The following is a 16849-nucleotide window of genomic DNA, read 5'->3' on the forward strand; positions in this document are numbered from 1 at the left end:
TATAATTCATCCCGTAAATCTTTGTATGTTATTTCTTTACTAACAACAATGCCTTTTAACACGCCTCCTTCATATTTTCTTCGTCCCTCATCCCATGCACCACCATAACGCACTAAGATCCAAACATTTGACATCCTTAAACCACCTTAACTTTTTTAGTTCCTGCAAAAATCGATTTGAACTTAGAAGTTGACATATCACATAAAAAAAAGTGTATGACTTATTTGCGAGATTAAAAAATAGTAGCTAAAAACACCATAAATGACATAGGCACAAGTATATAATTCATCTGAGATTAAACATTTGAACTTAAGAACCTACTTGATGCCTGCGAGATATTTACGAGATGTAAAGAAATAACAAAAATAACTTGTTGACATGCTTTGAAACATCTCTGAAACAACCCCAAATCAATTTGAAACAATTAAAAAATATATTATGGTTATACATTTAACATTCCAATGTTACACCAATAGAAGAGGAAAAAAAGTTATAACACAACACATTTCAGTTGGGAAAAATAACAAAAAGAATCTAAAAATTTACCGGACAGGACGGGAACTTGATGGAGTGATGAACGACACCAGAGTAGCACGATTGCACTGGAATAGAATCTCAACGTGAATGGGTTTTGTGTTGGTTCTTCTACGATAAAAGAAGTTTTCTTTCTTCACTGCGCAAAAATGGGTCTTCTTCTTTTTTCTCTTTTATTTACGTTCATGGGAAGGAAAAATAATTAAGACATTTTTGTCTATTCACCCTTAAATTGTCTTAAAACTCTTCTTTTCAAAATTTATCCCTCATTTTTTAACCTAATTTGGCAATTTGCGGTGAAGTTTTATGTTTTTTTTTCTTTATTATTATTATTATTATTTGGGTAATACGAAGGTTATTAGTTATTATTAGATGTGAAAAGAAGAAGAGCGAGCGAACCCCAAAATTGAAAAGCGAAATCTGGAGGACCTTTTCTTCTCTTCGCAGCTTCTACACTTACGAGCTCTGGTGCGAAGCTGATAGCGAAGGAGTAAGGTTGGCAAGTTAAACATGTCGTCTACTCTGCTAGAGGTGACCCGTTCCTCACACGAGGAGGTGGAGCGACTCGAGCGGCTTATAGTGAAGGAGCTCCAAAATGAACCTGCTTCCGGCAAGGACCGTTTGCTACAGAGTCACCGAGTCCGCAATATGATCGACACCATCATGTCCACCACCGAAAAACTTGTACCTCATTCTCTCTATACTCCGTATTTTTCTCTGATTTTTCACTGCTGGCGGGGACCTAATGGGGTTTGGGAGTTTTAGGTTTTAGCTTTCATTGGGTGGAATTTTGTGTTTATAGATTTTCCATTGGCAGCCAAGTTGTTGAGTTTGGTTTTGCGGCATTTGGGTAGAGATTAATCTCTTCAAGTAGTAAACTTTACTCTGACTGTGAAAGTTTTCACCTCGCTTTTTAAAGAATTAGCTATCTCTTCACCGCTAGAGAAGTTTGGATATCAAATGTAGTGGAGTGGTAACAGTACAAATTAAATTTGCTTCAATTGGGGGATTTTGTTTGAGTTAGGAAAAATGAATTTTATTAAATTCCTTATGTGAAGAAACTTTCTGATTAGCTAGGCGGGTTATTTTGTTTGTTTTTTTGCTGGTGCCCTTATGTTATCGTTGCTCGTTGGTATGCTTTTCTTTGATCTGGGCTGAACTCTCCACCACCCTTTTCCTGCCATTGTTGCTTTTGTGTGCAGATTGAGATTTATGAAGATAAGGATAGCGCCAGGAAAGATGAGATTGCGGCACTTGGAGGGCAAACTACTTCGGGAACCAACGTTTTTAGTGCATTTTATGATAGATTGAAAGAGGTCAGTGACAATATTTCATTAGACTATTGTCTATGCACTTTAGAATTAATGTACATCTTCCACTTGAAAGCTGACGAGTGAATTTAGAAGTAAAAATGGAAAAAAGAGGTGGAGGCATAAGCACAGCATTCTGTTATTGTTAATTCATCTCAATAAGAAAACTATTCGTACTAGAGCAAAATGTGGAGGTTTATTAGAACGATTGCAAAGTAGGCTGTAATTTTTACACCAAGTGTTCACTATGAGGAGTTTATCCCAACTCCCAAGAAGTTTCTAAAGAAATTTCTTTGCCTAAGAAACCCTACTATAGACAACAAAAATATTTTAACAAAATTGGGCCATAAATGATTGACTTCCTTCTTAAATGGGTGCCCATCCAAAATGAGTGCGGAGATGCCTTTGAGGTCGTTTGGAGTGGCGTCACCCAATTGAAGTTGCTGAAGATGATTTTCTACAAATTATAGGCTTAAGGGATTTTCTATAAATTATTAGGCATGAGGGCTAGTGAAGAGAAGATGGCATTTAGAAATTAATATTACAATGCATTTAGATTTCTGGCTTGCTTTGATGCAGTTGAAAGGCCAACATTGCTTCAAAGAACTTGATGTGTGGTGTAAAATAAGTTACTGTCAATCTCTTCTTTGATGTTTAATACTTTGGCATTTTAAGGAGGGAAATGCACTAAGTTGGGAGGTGCAAAAGAATGGCTCGAATGAGAGCAAGTTTACTGCCAACCTTTCTTGGAGTGGGGTGTTGTTTTTCCTTTCAAGCTTTTGCAAGTATGAAGTTTCAAAAGGAGGCTTTGGGAGGGTTGCCACAGAGAAGTAAGCCAAGGTGGGAAGAGGACCATTCGTCTAACTGTTAATGTAGGTAACGATTGATCTAAGGCTATTTTTGGACAATTTATGTTGAGGAATGAGGAGCGTGGTTTTGGAAAGGTCAGAGTTTGGACCAAGGTTTTTTAATCTTTTTGATGATTAATACTCGATGCTGTTAGCTTGTAGGATGTGCATGGAGATGGAGGATTCCCTTTACCATTTGCTCCTCCACTGTGACTTTGCCTATCGATCTTGGCATTATTTGGTAGGGACTTAAAGTATTTTGTTTTGCCTCCCTAGAGAGTGGATGACTGGCTCATGGAAGGTATTCATGCATGAAATTTGAAAGGGAAAATCAATATTGTTGGTAGTTGAGTCGTTGAGAGTTCTTTTAATTTGGAAGGAAAAGACGTGCGCTCCTTCAAAGACAAGTCCTCTAGTTTTGGCGTTTTATTTTTATTTTTTATTTTTTTTAATGACATCTTGGTGGATGTCTTTACATACAAATTTCTTAATTATTTGCTGGGGACTTCAGCTATATCTTTTTTTTTATGATTATCCAAGATTAGAAAGCTCTCATGATGTAGTTCCTGCCTGGGGGGTCCTTGACCCCCACCTCTAGGCTGTCTTTACTTTTTAGGATTTAGGAATTGTTAGAATTAGTGGGCTTGTTGTATGTTGTAAGCCCAAGGATTCTTTTGTATTTTGTAACCCTAATTATTCTTTCCTTTTTTAGTTTAGGCACTTGCTGTCTTTTTATTGCCCTCTCTTGTATTATATTGATTCATAAGAAAATAGTAAGAAACTTTCAACCGTGGTTTTTCTCCCTTTAGTAGGGTTTCCACGTAAATTTGTGTGTTAGTCTCTATTGTTATTTTCAATAGGAATGATAAACTTGGATAGCATGGATTTCCACAAAGTGACCTAACATACTCTTCTTGAAAGCCTCAAGAGAGGAGCCTAAAGGCAATCTTTTGTAATAACAAAAGAAACAGAAAGTTCAGTGATGTTCCTATTCTTGCTTAAACTGCAGAGACATGTTTCTTAGAAACTTGATAAATACAATAGTCGAGTAAATGAGAAGAGTATAACATTTTGTTCACAGGTAATCTGTATTATTGTTTCAAAGTTATCTACTATGTGTGCAGATTCGTGAATACCATAGAAGGCATCCAGCTGCACGTGTTGTCGATGTTAGCGAGGATGATGGCTTACTGAAAGAGGAACCACAAATTGAGTTCAGCGGAGAGGTCTCCTTATTTCTTCTTAAACCTTGAAGTTGCATATAATTGCTTGACTGTAGTTCTTTCATGGTTAACCCCGTAGAAATTGAGTGCCTCACTGCCTGTCCGTTCATGGAAACTTCTCATGCTTCATGTTTGATCATGAAAACAATTCTCATGCTCGTGTTTTCATATTTTTACGGTTTTGTGATTGGATTTTGAGTATGAGCACAACATTCTTATCAAATTAAGGGATTTTGTATTGCCAGTGATAGGCAGCTCCTGTGTTTGATATTAATGCACTATACTATTTTGCCACATCTAGATATTGGTAACTGACCTTCAAGAATTTATTTGGTCATAAAAACTAAGAGTTTTTTTTTTTGGGTGTCATTAGGCCTTATTCTCTTCTTGTAGGGTCGTTTTTGGCTAGGCTTGCTTTTTTGGGCTGCCATTTGTGTGGGCCAGACTCTTGTTGGTCTATGTTTTTATTTGGCCTTTTTTCTTGGCTCTCTTGTATTCCTTCAAATTGCCTGAGGCCCATGCCTTTTTTAATCCAACAGTAGATGTTAAGCAGTAGTACCTCTGTTCTTTTTTGCTTCGACGAAAGTTGTTTTCATAAAAAAAGAATCTAATTTTTTCCCACAATGGAAGTTGTTTTCATTACAAAAAAAATGTTATCTAGTGTTGATTAAGCAATGCAAATGTGGGCTTCTGTTGACTAGTGGGGGACATTTTGAGAAAGTTCCCTTTTGGTTGTTTTGGTAGAAGGTTGATTTTGACACTTATTTTATTTATTTTTTCTTTTACTTTTAAATGTTTTTCTTAGCCCCTTCAGTTCAAGTAAAATTCATCTTTGTTCCTTTCTTGCTAATTTTTCGTATTTCATTTAATAGAAATTTTGTATGCATTATATGGAATTCTTTTCTAAGGTACACATCGTAAGTTTGGTATTGAATTTGAGAAGTAGTTGCTGTAGGATTTGTGTTAAATATAGCACCAAAATTTGAGAACAAGAGTTAAAATGGGCAGTTACAAATTTTGAGGACCCAAACAATATAAATGTGAACTTTCCGGGATCATAGTAGGATTTTCAACTTTGTTTCCTTACATGCATGGAATGGAATTGGAAATTCCAACTATCTATATGTATGATGTGTTTGTACTGTGTATCCATATTTTTCATTTCAGTTATTGACATGTTTATTTTAGGAAGCATTTGGACGGTATCTTGACTTGCACGAACTGTACAACCAATATATTAATTCAAAATTTGGAGAGGCCATCGAGTACTCTTCATACCTGGATATTTTTTCGCAGCCCCAGAAAATCTCTCAGAAACTAAAATTTTCAAGGTAAACAGATCAATTTTATTCCTCGAATATTATTCGGTTAATGATTTATTTTAAGCTGAATAAATGGTGTCTTATTTTGAGTTCCTCTAATTATTTATTTTATGTACAGACAATACAGGGAGTACTTGGAGAATCTTCTTGCTTATCTCATTTATTTTTTTCAGCGTACAGAGCCCTTGCAAGATCTTGATCGGATATTCTCAAAGGTTACTTTATGATACTTTTCTCTCCTAATTTAAAATTCAATTTTTAATTATTCATTATGCTGCCTTACTTCTTGGAAGTAGATCTTAATAGGCTGGTTTCGTTATAGTTTTTCTTTTCTGCATGTTGCTATTTTAACAATTCGAAACGAAGCTGTTTGCAAGTTAGCTATTGTATGCATTGTTTGTATAGGATTTTAGGCTTGCATCATTCTATTGGCGATTTTGATTATTTGGCGCGTTTTGATAGGTTGAATCTGAATTTGAAGAGCGATGGGCTATTGGTACAATTGAAGGATGGGAGAACACTAGTCAAGATAATGGCCATGATTCTGCTCAGCATAGTCTTATTGATCTTGACTATTATAGCTCAGTGGAAGAGCTGGTAGAACTGGGTCCTGAAAGGTTAAAGGAGGTACAGAGTGATTGTGATGCCAATTAGCATACGTTCTAAATATGGCATTGCATCTTTCTTTTTGTTTTTCTTACTCGATTGTTATACCACTTTATGGCAGGGATTGGCAGCATTAGGACTGAAGACTGGTGGTACAGTTCAGCAGCGTGCAGAGAGGCTTTTCCTGACTAAGGTAGTACTTAACTGCCTTTTTGTCCGATATAGGATGTCAGTTGTGAATCTACGATAATTCAAGCATACTGGCAATTTATGTGCATACCACTTCCTCATTTACAGATACATATGCTTGTGTATCTCTGTACGCTTATAAGACTATATATCTCTCTCCCCCCATGTGTGTATACATGTTTCATAAGGAGTTGATTTTTAACAATCATGGGTTGGTCTAGTGGTAAAAAAGGAGACATAGTCTCAATAACTAACTAAGAAGTCATGAGTTCAATCCATGGTGGCGACCTACCTTGGAACTAATCTTTTACGAGTTTCTTTGATACTCAAATGTTGTAGGCTTAGATGGGTTGTTTTATGAGATTAGTCGATGTGCACGTAAGCTAGCTTAGACACTAATAAAAGAAAGGAATTGATTTTTTATGTCCCTTATTGTGTCATCAGTACAATTACTTGTCCTACTTTTGCTCCGGACGTGTCTTTCAATTAAACTTTGTTTCTTCTCTCTCTCTCTCTTCCTTTATTGTGGTCGTCTGTATGCTTGTTTGGTTCCAGATAATAACCCATCCCACTTTATGCTAGTTATGTTATATTAATATATGACTTCAAGCAATAGTAGGCAGAAGACAACTCTTCTTGATGACTTCTGTGATGTCAGATAATCTTACACCACCAAAAATTTTCAAGCAATATTGTTTGATTAATTTTACAGTTTATTTGCACCCCTATTCTTTGCAGCATACTCCTCTTCAATTGCTGGACAAAAAACATTTCGCGAAACTGTCTCGGCAACCTATTCAGAATTGGATGGCTGTGGCTTCACAAAACAATGAAAATTTGAAACAAGTCGCCCTGATGGAAGCAAAAATTGAAAAATTGTGCGATCTTCTGGATGAGGTTAGCTTTTTGAGAATGATCAAAATGTCTTTTTGATCGCTTGAACCTTCATAATTTATATTCTGAAAAATAATATTTTGGACTTCTTAATTTTTTTATTTGTGGCCATTTTTAGACGATTGCTCGGACGAAAGACAACATTGTTAAGAAGCAGGCCTTAACGTATGAGGAAATTGAAGCAGAACGTGAGGAGGTGAGAAACAGTAGTTTTACTAAACAAATGCTTTTACTAGTTAATATAACTTTTGGTATACATTATTTCTGACATGGACCATGGTTACCGTGTTTACATCATCCTCAAAACCATTGCCTGCCTAATGGTTTGAGAAGCATTTGTAAGCTGTGTATTTGATATGGTGATGTAAAATTTATCAGAAACTTATTTAAACGTTTACACATGCATCCAAAGCTGGCTAACGGTAGACTGATTTAACCTTAAATACCAGTTCACCAAGTTTACTTCCTTCTTGAGAATGAATTGCGTGCGTCATTTTCAAGTCTTTTCTCTATGCAAGTGTGTTGATGCCCAGCTGGCAAGAAATTGAGATTTTTAGAAACTGTTTACCAATTACTCGCTATTGAATTTTAAATAGCCTTTTGATATGGCAATTCTGGCAGGAAGAGACCCAAGCTGAGTCTGAAAGTGATGATGAAGAACAACAGATCTATAACCCACTCAAGCTCCCAATGGGTTGGGATGGGAAACCCATACCTTACTGGCTCTACAAGCTTCATGGCCTTGGTCAGGTAAACCATTCCCTCGCCAACCAAAGTCCTATAGCATGAGAAAAAAAATATAGCATATTAGAAGGCTTATAAGTTGTAGATCTTCGTATGTTGGTCTACTGGTAAAAAAAGGCCCTCGGTTTAATGCTACGTAAGGACTAAGATCTAATATCCTACAAGTTTCTTCCTTATCTAAATCTTTTAGTGTCAAACAAATTGTCTAGTGAGATTAGTTGAGGTACGTGTAACCTGACTTTAACACTCACCGGGAAAAGAAGCTTTAGCTGGTAATCATTTTTCATTTCTTTAAAAGTAAATTTCTGTTTAAGAAGCATGCTTTTGATTTCAGAGAGCACATTGAGTGAGCTAGATTCTTATGTGGAATTGACCATATTTGCTGACATTTTGTTTGTTTGTCCTTTCAAGCCTGTGCTAAAGTATGTGTATAAGTGAAACGTGGTATATATGTGACTTTCATGAACTTCCTCTTGCCTAATCTCAAGCAATTACATTCTGAAAGCCACGGTTGCACATTTGTTTTCATATACTGTATTGTTCATTGGGCATGTTGTTGCTTTTGTTTTCAACCTATTGAAGTTCACGTGGAAAGATTTGCTTGAAAATTTGATAATTTTGTGGAACAGGAATTTAAATGTGAGATATGCGGGAACTATAGTTACTGGGGTCGTAGAGCTTTTGAACGACATTTCAAGGAATGGCGTCATCAGCATGGAATGCGTTGCCTTGGTATTCCAAATACCAAGAACTTCAATGAAATCACATCAATTGAGGTAGGTCTTTGGTGTGCTTTGAACCCTCTTATTCCGTGAGTGTATTTGCTCTTTTTGTATCAGAAACTGTACTTTTCGTAGATCAAAATGCACTGAAAAAGGAAAGAATTTAGTTGTAAAGAGTAGAAACTAGAAAGGATACACCAAGATGATGTGACATTTTGACTATATTTTCCATGAAAGATATTTACCCTTCAATTTTGATGTTGACCATTTTGATTTATCAATATGTCAAAAAAGTCAAGTCCATGGTCCGCTTAATACTGAGAAATGGCTACATGATTGCAAATTTAATTAACTTCTTTAGTGATAATCACTCTTCTAAATTTTCAGGAGGCAAAAGACTTGTGGAAAAGAATACAAGAACGACAAGGAGTTAACAAGTGGCGACCAGATCTGGAAGAAGAATACGAAGATAAGGAGGGTAACATTTACAACAAGAAGACATATACAGATCTGCAACGCCAGGGATTGATATGAGAATCACATTTATTATGGAAATCTTTCTCTTGTAAGTTCCATCTAAATTTCTGTCTAATGAGATATGGAAGAAAATCCTTCTTTTGTTCTATTCTGAGATAGTGAATGAGATTTTCTAAATCTCTCTTTCAGGTTCCCATTATGGTTAATCTTTGAAGTTTCGGAGGAATTGTTTTATCAAGTTAAGAATAGAGATTATGGAAAGCACAAGGAAATGTAATGCTTTTATACAAGCTAAAATTTTGAGAAATCTTGTTCTATTCTTGAGGTAGAAATGAGTTGATATTATGATTGTGCTATTTGAAGTATGAGAAGATGTCAATCGTTCTGCTATCACCATCCTCAATGCAGTTGCTAATTCGAGCTGTTCTCACCTGTGGCTGTACTATATGACACTCCCAAAATATGAGGATGCTTGGATTTAATTGACAGTAAAAGAAAGAATTTTACTGGTTCCTTTTTGGACAAATTATTTAACGAGAATATTACAATGGTACACAAATTTAAAAATCAAATCTAACAATAAAAAGACGGTTTTCTAGACTTCATCAAATATTTGGACGTGTTGGTATGGACCGTCTCAAGTTAAATAGCAGTAAATTGAGACTTGATGAACTAAACAGCATAAGTAATGCAAAGGATGGAAAAATTGTGATCTATCATTGCTATATTGTTAGATTGTGATAATAATATTGGAGGTAACATTACTTTTTACAGAATTACCTCCTCTGACTCTAACTCATCACAACTGTGGATATTTTACCCATTTATCATGGAAATAGTGGTGTCCTGTTATTTTCACATCACTTTTTGCATACCCCTTCTAAATTTCAAGTTCTTTAATCTCTCATTTACGCTCAAAAGCTCTTCCTAGTCTCTACTTGAAGAGCTTTTTTTTTCCTTCCATTTTTCTGTTATGTTATATTACTATTATATTTAATGTTATGTCTTTTGCATCTTTTTAGGGATATAATTATAGATAACATCATTGAATACATTCACAAAATATAGTAAATTTCAGATTTTATCAATGGATCGAAACGAATCGACTTCTATCAATTATTATATTATTAATAAAATTTGAAACTTCCTTATATTTTATAAATATTTTGAATCATTTTGCTATATTTTAAAATATTTATTTTTCTTTATTTATTAGAATTATGTTCTATACTTATGCGTTGTTTTATAAGTTTAATGATTTGGTTTTTGTATCCTTATTTTGTTATAGTAAATAATTTTGATGCAAGAAGCTTCGAATATACCGAGACTTAGAATAGTAATATCATTATCAAACAAACTATGCGAATGGTGGACTAATACCTCTTTGGTCATCTTCATCTTCACTTATTCCATTACTTTTATATGCTTAAAATCACAGTCTATTTACTTAAATAAATTTGTTCTAAAATTTAACTAAAAAATTCACAAATATTTTCATGAATAAATTTCCAAAGTATTTGTCAATGTATCCATAAATCCGAGTTGCCAATATTTACACTAAGAACAATACCTCCATCCTTGAAGTTATGCTCTAGTATTTTGAAGATTTTAAAATAGTTTTTACGAAAGTGTATAGGTGATGCTTTCATTTGGTGAAAAAATCCAATGTTTTACTTTTTCCATGGTATACAAAACAGGCTCGAAAAGCTAAACAAACATGGATCTACTATTTGGTAAATTTGACGATGAATTCTTTACAATGAAATTGGTCTGCACAATCTGTCTCAAAGCTACCGTCATCTATGGTTTTCATCCAGACAAGATCTGGTAAACAAGAGGGCAGATCCATCTACTGAACGAAGAATCAGAAGCCTGGAGTCCACATATGTCCCACAGATTAATTTTGACAAATCAAACAGTTCTGGTGGAACTTGTGTCCGGACTTCCTGAATTACATTTCTTGCAGCGTCTACGTCTTCGCTCAGTGGATCATCGAGCTTCATTGTCAAATCAATGTCAGCTGGCACGAGCTTTACTGCTGGGAGGCTTGATGGAAGCTCATCAAAAGGAATCACCTTCCTCCATTTCTGACTAGACAACTTTTGAGCCAGAACATGCTGAGAAGTGGTGTTTTCTTCCTTCAGGTACAATCTTCTTCCAGCTTGTATTCTGGAGGAAGAGTAACCTACCAGTTTACCGTTGACACCAATTTTATCATGGGGCCAGTTACGACCTCTCATGACTGTGAACTCGATGTCTGAGGTCAATGAGAGGCGATTGTTTAATTTAGAGTCTCTTGCAACTGTCAAGCACACGTCTCCAATAAGAACTCTAGCAGGAGGTTGACGAAGGGTCAGCCCGATGTGCCTCCCTGTTGAGTATAAGAAACGCCACTTTCCTGGAATTACCTCCAGCCAATGCTGTAGTGAAAGTCCAATACAAGCAATTAGATGCCACAACTGATAATTACTTCTTGAACATAGACAACATATTGTTATTTCAGTAAACAAACGAAATACCAGAACCAAAGATATTGTCATAAGTTGATGTTTAAGGTAAGCTGATATGTGCAGGCATGTAAATGATAATATTGTTCTCACCTTTGGTTTTGAATGAGGAGTCAACATCTCCATCAACTCAATGAAGTGGGAAAGCTTTCTTCGCTTAATCACAGAAGAAAAGGGAAAAAGAAAAACTAGTTAGTATAGTTAGTATACCTTTCTAAAGTTTAAAATGTTCTGAGAGACAGAGAATAAAGGAGAAAAGTAACGAAGAGGTCTACTATGAACATACCTGAGGACGACTGTAAATATATTCCTCTGCAATTCGAACTGCAGTTGAACCAAGACCCCATCTAATAATTTCCTTTGATGGGGCTACGCGCCATCTTGGTCCACAAAGGAATGGATGCCTGAGAGCCTCTAAACAGCTGCAGGATAGTTCAGTTATTTATTTAGAAAAAGAAACAAATTTCTCATAGAATAGCTAACAGTTACACAGAAGAAGAGTTCCACCAAATGATGGCCCAAACCCGAAATCTAACAGTAGTTAAAACAAAGCTTTCACCATTTCGAAAACTATAACTTCCCATACAAACAACATGTATGCTCAACTCTTCTCCCAAAAAATAGTCCAAATCACTTGAAAGTAAACATCAAAAGGATGCATAGTATTTTGCTAGCTAGCTCAACTTTGCTCCCAATATAGTAATAAGCGTCTCTTTAGAGACTCTTCTCTTCTTTCTCTTTTATTAACTTGATCATGTATACTGCTTTTTGTTGGTGCAAAACAGAGTACCCTTCTATGAACTAGTCTTTCTTATATACTTTCCAATTGGAAATCTCTTTTGTAATCACCTTTAGGTGCTTGGGGTCTTCCCCTACTTCATTTATCCAATAAAATGTTTCTTACCTAAAAAAATTTTCCTCCCAATATACACTCAAAAGAACGTTTTGCTTTAATTCTATTGTCCCCGCAAAGTTGCCTTAATGCAAATAGTCCAAATGAGATTAGCCCTTTTCTAGAATTTGTGGCTGCTACCCAAGCCACGAAAGAAAGACCAAAACATAAAAGTAAAAGTAAATCTAAGTAAATTAAAAATCCCAACAAATAGATAATGCGCTGACATACTCCATTAACAAAGTTCTAAATATATTTTCACGTTCTAAATCCTCTTCTAAGACGCTACGCTCTAATGTAAATATATATACTTTACCTTATTCTTTTAGAAGGCTTGTTTGCAAGTAACAAGGACAGAAGATTCCATCCTGCCCCCCAATTTCTGTCAAGTATCTGCAAGACAAATGAATCAAACATCTGCGCGTACATTGGGGAAAGTTATTGCTGGAAGATGATAATATTGATATTTACTTGTAAGCCAACATTTCCAGATGATAGTCTATGTTCAAGGACTCGCAATAAATATTCACGCAAGCATGAAGGATCATGGCCCTATAGTTCAACATCAAGTAAACGTGGTTACATGTTTGAAATACATTAGTATTAAATCTTAAAAGAGTGTCCACCCAATGCTAGAAAGGACAACAAAAATGCTAAACTAAACATTCCGGTGACAGATCCTGCAAATGCAGATTCCTGGAAAAGAGGTTCTGGGGGTAATGCAATTATTCAGATGTCATGTTATACCTTTGTGAAGAAGGATTTAAACTTCGTGAATATCAATGGATCCATGAGTTCCTGCAAAACCATCTTTGCCATCATGAACCCCACACATCTACAACCGCAAGGGAAAAAATATCAAGAAGACTAACTGGAAGTTTTAACAGGATTATACTAAACAGTAATTCCTTTCTCCAACAATACCTCATGTCAAATGCAATCATCATCTGCCGCCGATCCAAGTTATTTTCAGGAGCGTTATCACTTCCAGCATTTTCATGAAAGTAAGCAGCATTTCCCAAAATTCCGACCTGGTAAGAGAAGCGCTGGATGAATATAAGATATGAATGATAGTAATTTTCTGGTCTATTTCTTGAATATTTAGTTAGTAACTTAATAGATGTTCGTCTGTTACCATTTATAAATTCAATAATCTTGCACATGCATAAATTTTACTGATTCGCAAGAGTAACCAAAACTATACCATAAAGCATATTCATTTAGAACATCTAATCACAACTCCAACCAGAAAGGAAATCGGTCTCCAATAAGAGAAAAATACTCGTGCGTATTTCAGTGTAGAAGCATTCAATTTGATTCATCAATCATCAACTAGCTCAGTAAAAAGTAATAAAGTAATATCCCAAAAATTGCAGATAATATCAACAATAGGCCTTATCAGGCTCGACTTCACCTCATGCATGTCTGATTTATAAATACGAGAATACTACCATGGTAATAAAAATAGAAATGACAGTGTACTTACTTTGACATGTCTATCAACTGGGCTTATGTGAACATTTTCCAACCTCAACTCAGTATGTGCAAGCCCATGGCTATGCAAGTAATTAACCTGGGTAAACACAAGGAAGGCATGAAGAGCTAGCCACTCAGTTTCATAGATATCCAACTTTCTACAATTCACCTACTCCAATCAAGAGATCCCTCATCAATACTCGAATGAGTCGAGAGTGGCGTGAAACTGCAGGTCCTCCAGTTGTAGTATCACCAACTTTTCTGACAGACTCTTCATCCAATGCAAGAGTAGCTTCCAATGTGGGAAGCCAGTCTGATTGCTGCAGCCAATGCCTCAAAGAAAAACTACTGTGATGCTACGATGCAAAGCAGAAAGTATGGTTTAACATTACTTTTCAATAAATTTCACATGAACAGAGCCATTGTTATTTAAAAGTAAAAATAACTGAAAGAGATCATATAAAGAATTACAATCTAATAAGCAAGAGTTGGTTATTCCAAACTCTTCGCAGAAGAACGAGTTAGCATAATCCTACATTTAGTTCTAGCTGCTACAAGGAAAGTATATTCATGACATAACACAAGCCGTTCAGAGAAGTGAACTTCAGTGAAAGTCGGGTTGATTGGATTACTAAAGTGATGGTTTCATGGAAACTTACAATGGCTTAAATGTTGAATGCTACATCCAATTGTAAGTAAGCAAAAACTGACTGAAAGACAAAGCAGTGGAAGGCACAAAATATCATCTAATCTAACAACCTTACCCCATGGACCAGAGTGAACGAGGAGTGGCCATTACTCATAAGTGAAGATATGTAGCCATGAACTTGCATCGAATAGGAATGATACATCAGTCTGCGACGAGCAAGTTTCTTTAACACCTGTCCACATTATCAGTAACAGAGTTAAGCACAATATACTATTAATTGTTAGCAATTTCCTTTTAAACAATATGCATTTAATACAAACTTCTATAGCTCGTTTTCCTCTACGCTGAGCCTGAGCAGTCTTAAGCCTTCGAAGCACGACCTTTGTGTTGTATAAAGGGCTACATTAAAGAAAATAAAAACACTAGTTAAAACTTGAGCTATTTGAAGAATATCAAGTTCTAAAACAGAAGCAACTAACCTAAGGCGATTATTGACAAGTGCTTCAAAAACTATTTCATCCCCCTACCAAATTGTTGCTAACGCGTCAACAACTTGTAAGAGAAAAAAACAATGATATCAACTAAAAAAGAAAAGAAAAAGAACAAATTTATCATACCCGACCTCCAAGGCCAGTGCTGACACAATCGAGAATCTTGAAATCAGACATCTTGAATCTAATGACATGGTCCAATTCTTCCTCCATGGAAACTGATAGAGTCCCCTGATCATTACGCTTCGATTCTGCCACAGATAAATCTTTTCGCACAGAAGAACAGAGTGGTCTTAAACATCGTGAACTGGGAATTCTCCTGACAAAATGCACTGGAACAGGCCCAATCAGTGTAGTCGACAAATTATCCTTAAAACAAACACCCATTCCCCTTTCAAAGCTTGAGTTCGAAGCCATTCCATGATACAGCCCCATGGAGCACAGGTTCAGCCACTGAAACAAAAACCCAATTGAGTAAAGTCCCAATCTTCGAAGTGGAAAGCAATACAAAAACTTATCAGACATATAAGTGGCAGTCTGTTAGCTACGTGCACGATATAGAATGCAATACTGTGGCACAAAGACCCTCAACTAGATTCTTCGTAACACCACGTGCCGAATTCAAGACATACCACGGTAGATTATCAAAATTCTGAAAATGGGTTTAAGAAAATTCCATTCATTAAACCAAACGGAGGGAAGACGAAGTAGAATTACGGTCAAATATAGCCATCAAAGTAAGGAACAAATCGACAGAGAACATAAAAACAAGTCAAAATTACAAGAAGAAGCATTCATAAGCAGAGAATTAAGAAAATTGGTGGACTAACCGGAAATCGAGGAAGATGGGTGTGAGGATTTAGAAAGGAAACATAGAAAAAATATATAGGAAATGAAGAACGTGAAAGTTGCGTGGAAGAAAGAGTTGAAAACGTTGCACCATAAGCTTTCCTCGCTCCCCTAAATATCTGAAAATATATGACTTTCTCTTGCCTTCCTCTTTTTTAACGGCTGAGTTTTAAATCCTCTCTGATCACGCCCGCTCTTATGTTTACACGTCATCATCTCCTTTTCGAATTGAATTTCTCTCTTTTTTTTTGTCTCCTTTCTGGGGGGTTTTTCATTTTTATCCACATAGTTCATTCATTTTTATTTTAATATATATAGCTTTCTTTTTTTTGTGTTAAATTATAATTTTAAATTCTACTTTTATTTTAGTTTATTTTTTATTGTTATTTTCAAAAAAAAAAATAAAGGGATACTTGATATATATATATACTTGGATCTACTAAAGCCCAAATTCATTGGTTACTCAATAGGTATACGAAAGAGCCTCCACTTTCCAAAATAATCAATGTGGGAATACTTTGGAGAATAAAATATTATATTTTTTCTTTTTACAAATTTTTTATCCAATAATCTACCACTTGAAAAAAATTTACTATCAAAGTCTATAGCACACAAATCTATTGTTTGTAAAGATGACAAAAACAAAGTTCAATCCACATATTTATTGTTTGTAAAAATGATAAAAACAAAGTTAAATCCACATATTCAAAATGTAAAATGTCACAAATGCCCTTGTTACTGATATACATTTGATAGACTTGATACACACTTGATAAACCTAATGTCTTTTGATACATCTAATACTTCTCAATACAATTATACACATTTGACACTTCTTCATAATTTTTGGACATTGATACACTTGATGAACCATGATACTTTTTGATACACAATACCCTTCGATACACCTGAAACACTTTCATACACATAATAATCTTTGTTACCCTTGATTCTTCTTAAAAGACACTTGATACACATCTTTAATTGTATTAAGGCTTCACTAATAAGTTTGATATACTTCATGCACTAGTAATAAACTTGTTATGCTTCATGTGTATACTCAACAAATTTGATACTCTTGATGCACGCGATATGTTTGATATACCTAAAGTACTA

At 35.3% G+C, this 16849-nt stretch overlaps 2 protein-coding genes across 10 annotated transcripts; one reads left to right on the plus strand and one right to left on the minus strand.

The window, feature by feature from the left end:
- The first annotated feature begins 902 nt into the window (after positions 1-902).
- LOC103504129 (splicing factor SF3a60 homolog) lies at positions 903-9395 on the plus strand. 3 transcript variants are annotated; one of them, XM_008468585.3, is made up of 13 exons: positions 903-1218; positions 1737-1850; positions 3817-3918; positions 5104-5246; positions 5356-5452; positions 5700-5864; positions 5965-6036; positions 6771-6929; positions 7045-7122; positions 7548-7676; positions 8300-8446; positions 8780-8957; positions 9059-9395. In XM_008468585.3, the coding sequence occupies exons 1-12, from the start codon at positions 1045-1047 to the stop codon at positions 8924-8926; spliced, it is 1527 nt and encodes a 508-aa protein (XP_008466807.1). In that variant the 5' UTR covers positions 903-1044; the 3' UTR covers positions 8927-8957; positions 9059-9395. The 3 variants fall into 3 exon arrangements, with proteins under 3 accessions (XP_008466807.1, XP_050942824.1, XP_016903643.2); XM_051086867.1 differs by having other exon boundaries at positions 908-1218; positions 8780-9395; XM_017048154.2 differs by lacking the exons at positions 903-1218; positions 1737-1850 and adding an exon at positions 2847-2933.
- A 1182-nt stretch (positions 9396-10577) lies between these two features.
- Positions 10578-15883, minus strand: LOC103504130 (probable plastid-lipid-associated protein 14, chloroplastic). Of its 7 annotated transcripts, XM_051086870.1 has the most exons (15): positions 15715-15735; positions 15433-15536; positions 15011-15337; positions 14873-14916; positions 14714-14792; positions 14509-14625; positions 13918-14100; positions 13755-13841; positions 13193-13299; positions 13016-13103; positions 12740-12820; positions 12585-12661; positions 11663-11798; positions 11470-11532; positions 10578-11289 (listed from the first exon to the last, which is right to left on the minus strand). In XM_051086870.1, the coding sequence occupies exons 3-15, from the start codon at positions 15317-15319 to the stop codon at positions 10666-10668; spliced, it is 1995 nt and encodes a 664-aa protein (XP_050942827.1). In that variant the 5' UTR covers positions 15320-15337; positions 15433-15536; positions 15715-15735; the 3' UTR covers positions 10578-10665. The 7 variants fall into 7 exon arrangements, with proteins under 7 accessions (XP_050942827.1, XP_008466808.1, XP_050942826.1 ...); XM_008468586.2 differs by lacking the exon at positions 15433-15536 and having other exon boundaries at positions 15715-15883; XM_051086869.1 differs by lacking the exon at positions 15715-15735 and having other exon boundaries at positions 13193-13314; positions 15517-15542.
- Between the last annotated feature and the right edge of the window lie 966 nt (positions 15884-16849).

This window comes from Cucumis melo, chromosome 6, assembly GCF_025177605.1.
Source record: "Cucumis melo cultivar AY chromosome 6, USDA_Cmelo_AY_1.0, whole genome shotgun sequence".
In the NCBI taxonomy this organism is placed as follows: Eukaryota; Viridiplantae; Streptophyta; class Magnoliopsida; order Cucurbitales; family Cucurbitaceae; genus Cucumis; species Cucumis melo.

What these genes read in the sequence shown, in the direction of transcription:
- LOC103504130 (XM_051086869.1), bottom strand. Translation starts at nt 15,319, where the DNA reads ATGGGGCTGTATCATGGAATGGCTTCGAACTCAAGCTTTGAAAGGGGA. An exon ending in CAGTTGATAGACATGTCAAA is followed by an intron (nt 13,315 to 13,754) that starts GTAAGTACACTG and finishes ATATTCATCCAG; the next exon opens with CGCTTCTCTTACCAGGTCGG. An exon ending in AAGCCTTCTAAAAGAATAAG is followed by an intron (nt 11,799 to 12,584) that starts GTAAAGTATATA and finishes ACTATCCTGCAG; the next exon opens with CTGTTTAGAGGCTCTCAGGC.
- LOC103504129 (XM_008468585.3), top strand. Translation starts at nt 1,045, where the DNA reads ATGTCGTCTACTCTGCTAGAGGTGACCCGTTCCTCACACGAGGAGGTG. An exon ending in TGTCCACCACCGAAAAACTT is followed by an intron (nt 1,219 to 1,736) that starts GTACCTCATTCT and finishes TTTTGTGTGCAG; the next exon opens with ATTGAGATTTATGAAGATAA. An exon ending in ATGAAATCACATCAATTGAG is followed by an intron (nt 8,447 to 8,779) that starts GTAGGTCTTTGG and finishes CTAAATTTTCAG; the next exon opens with GAGGCAAAAGACTTGTGGAA.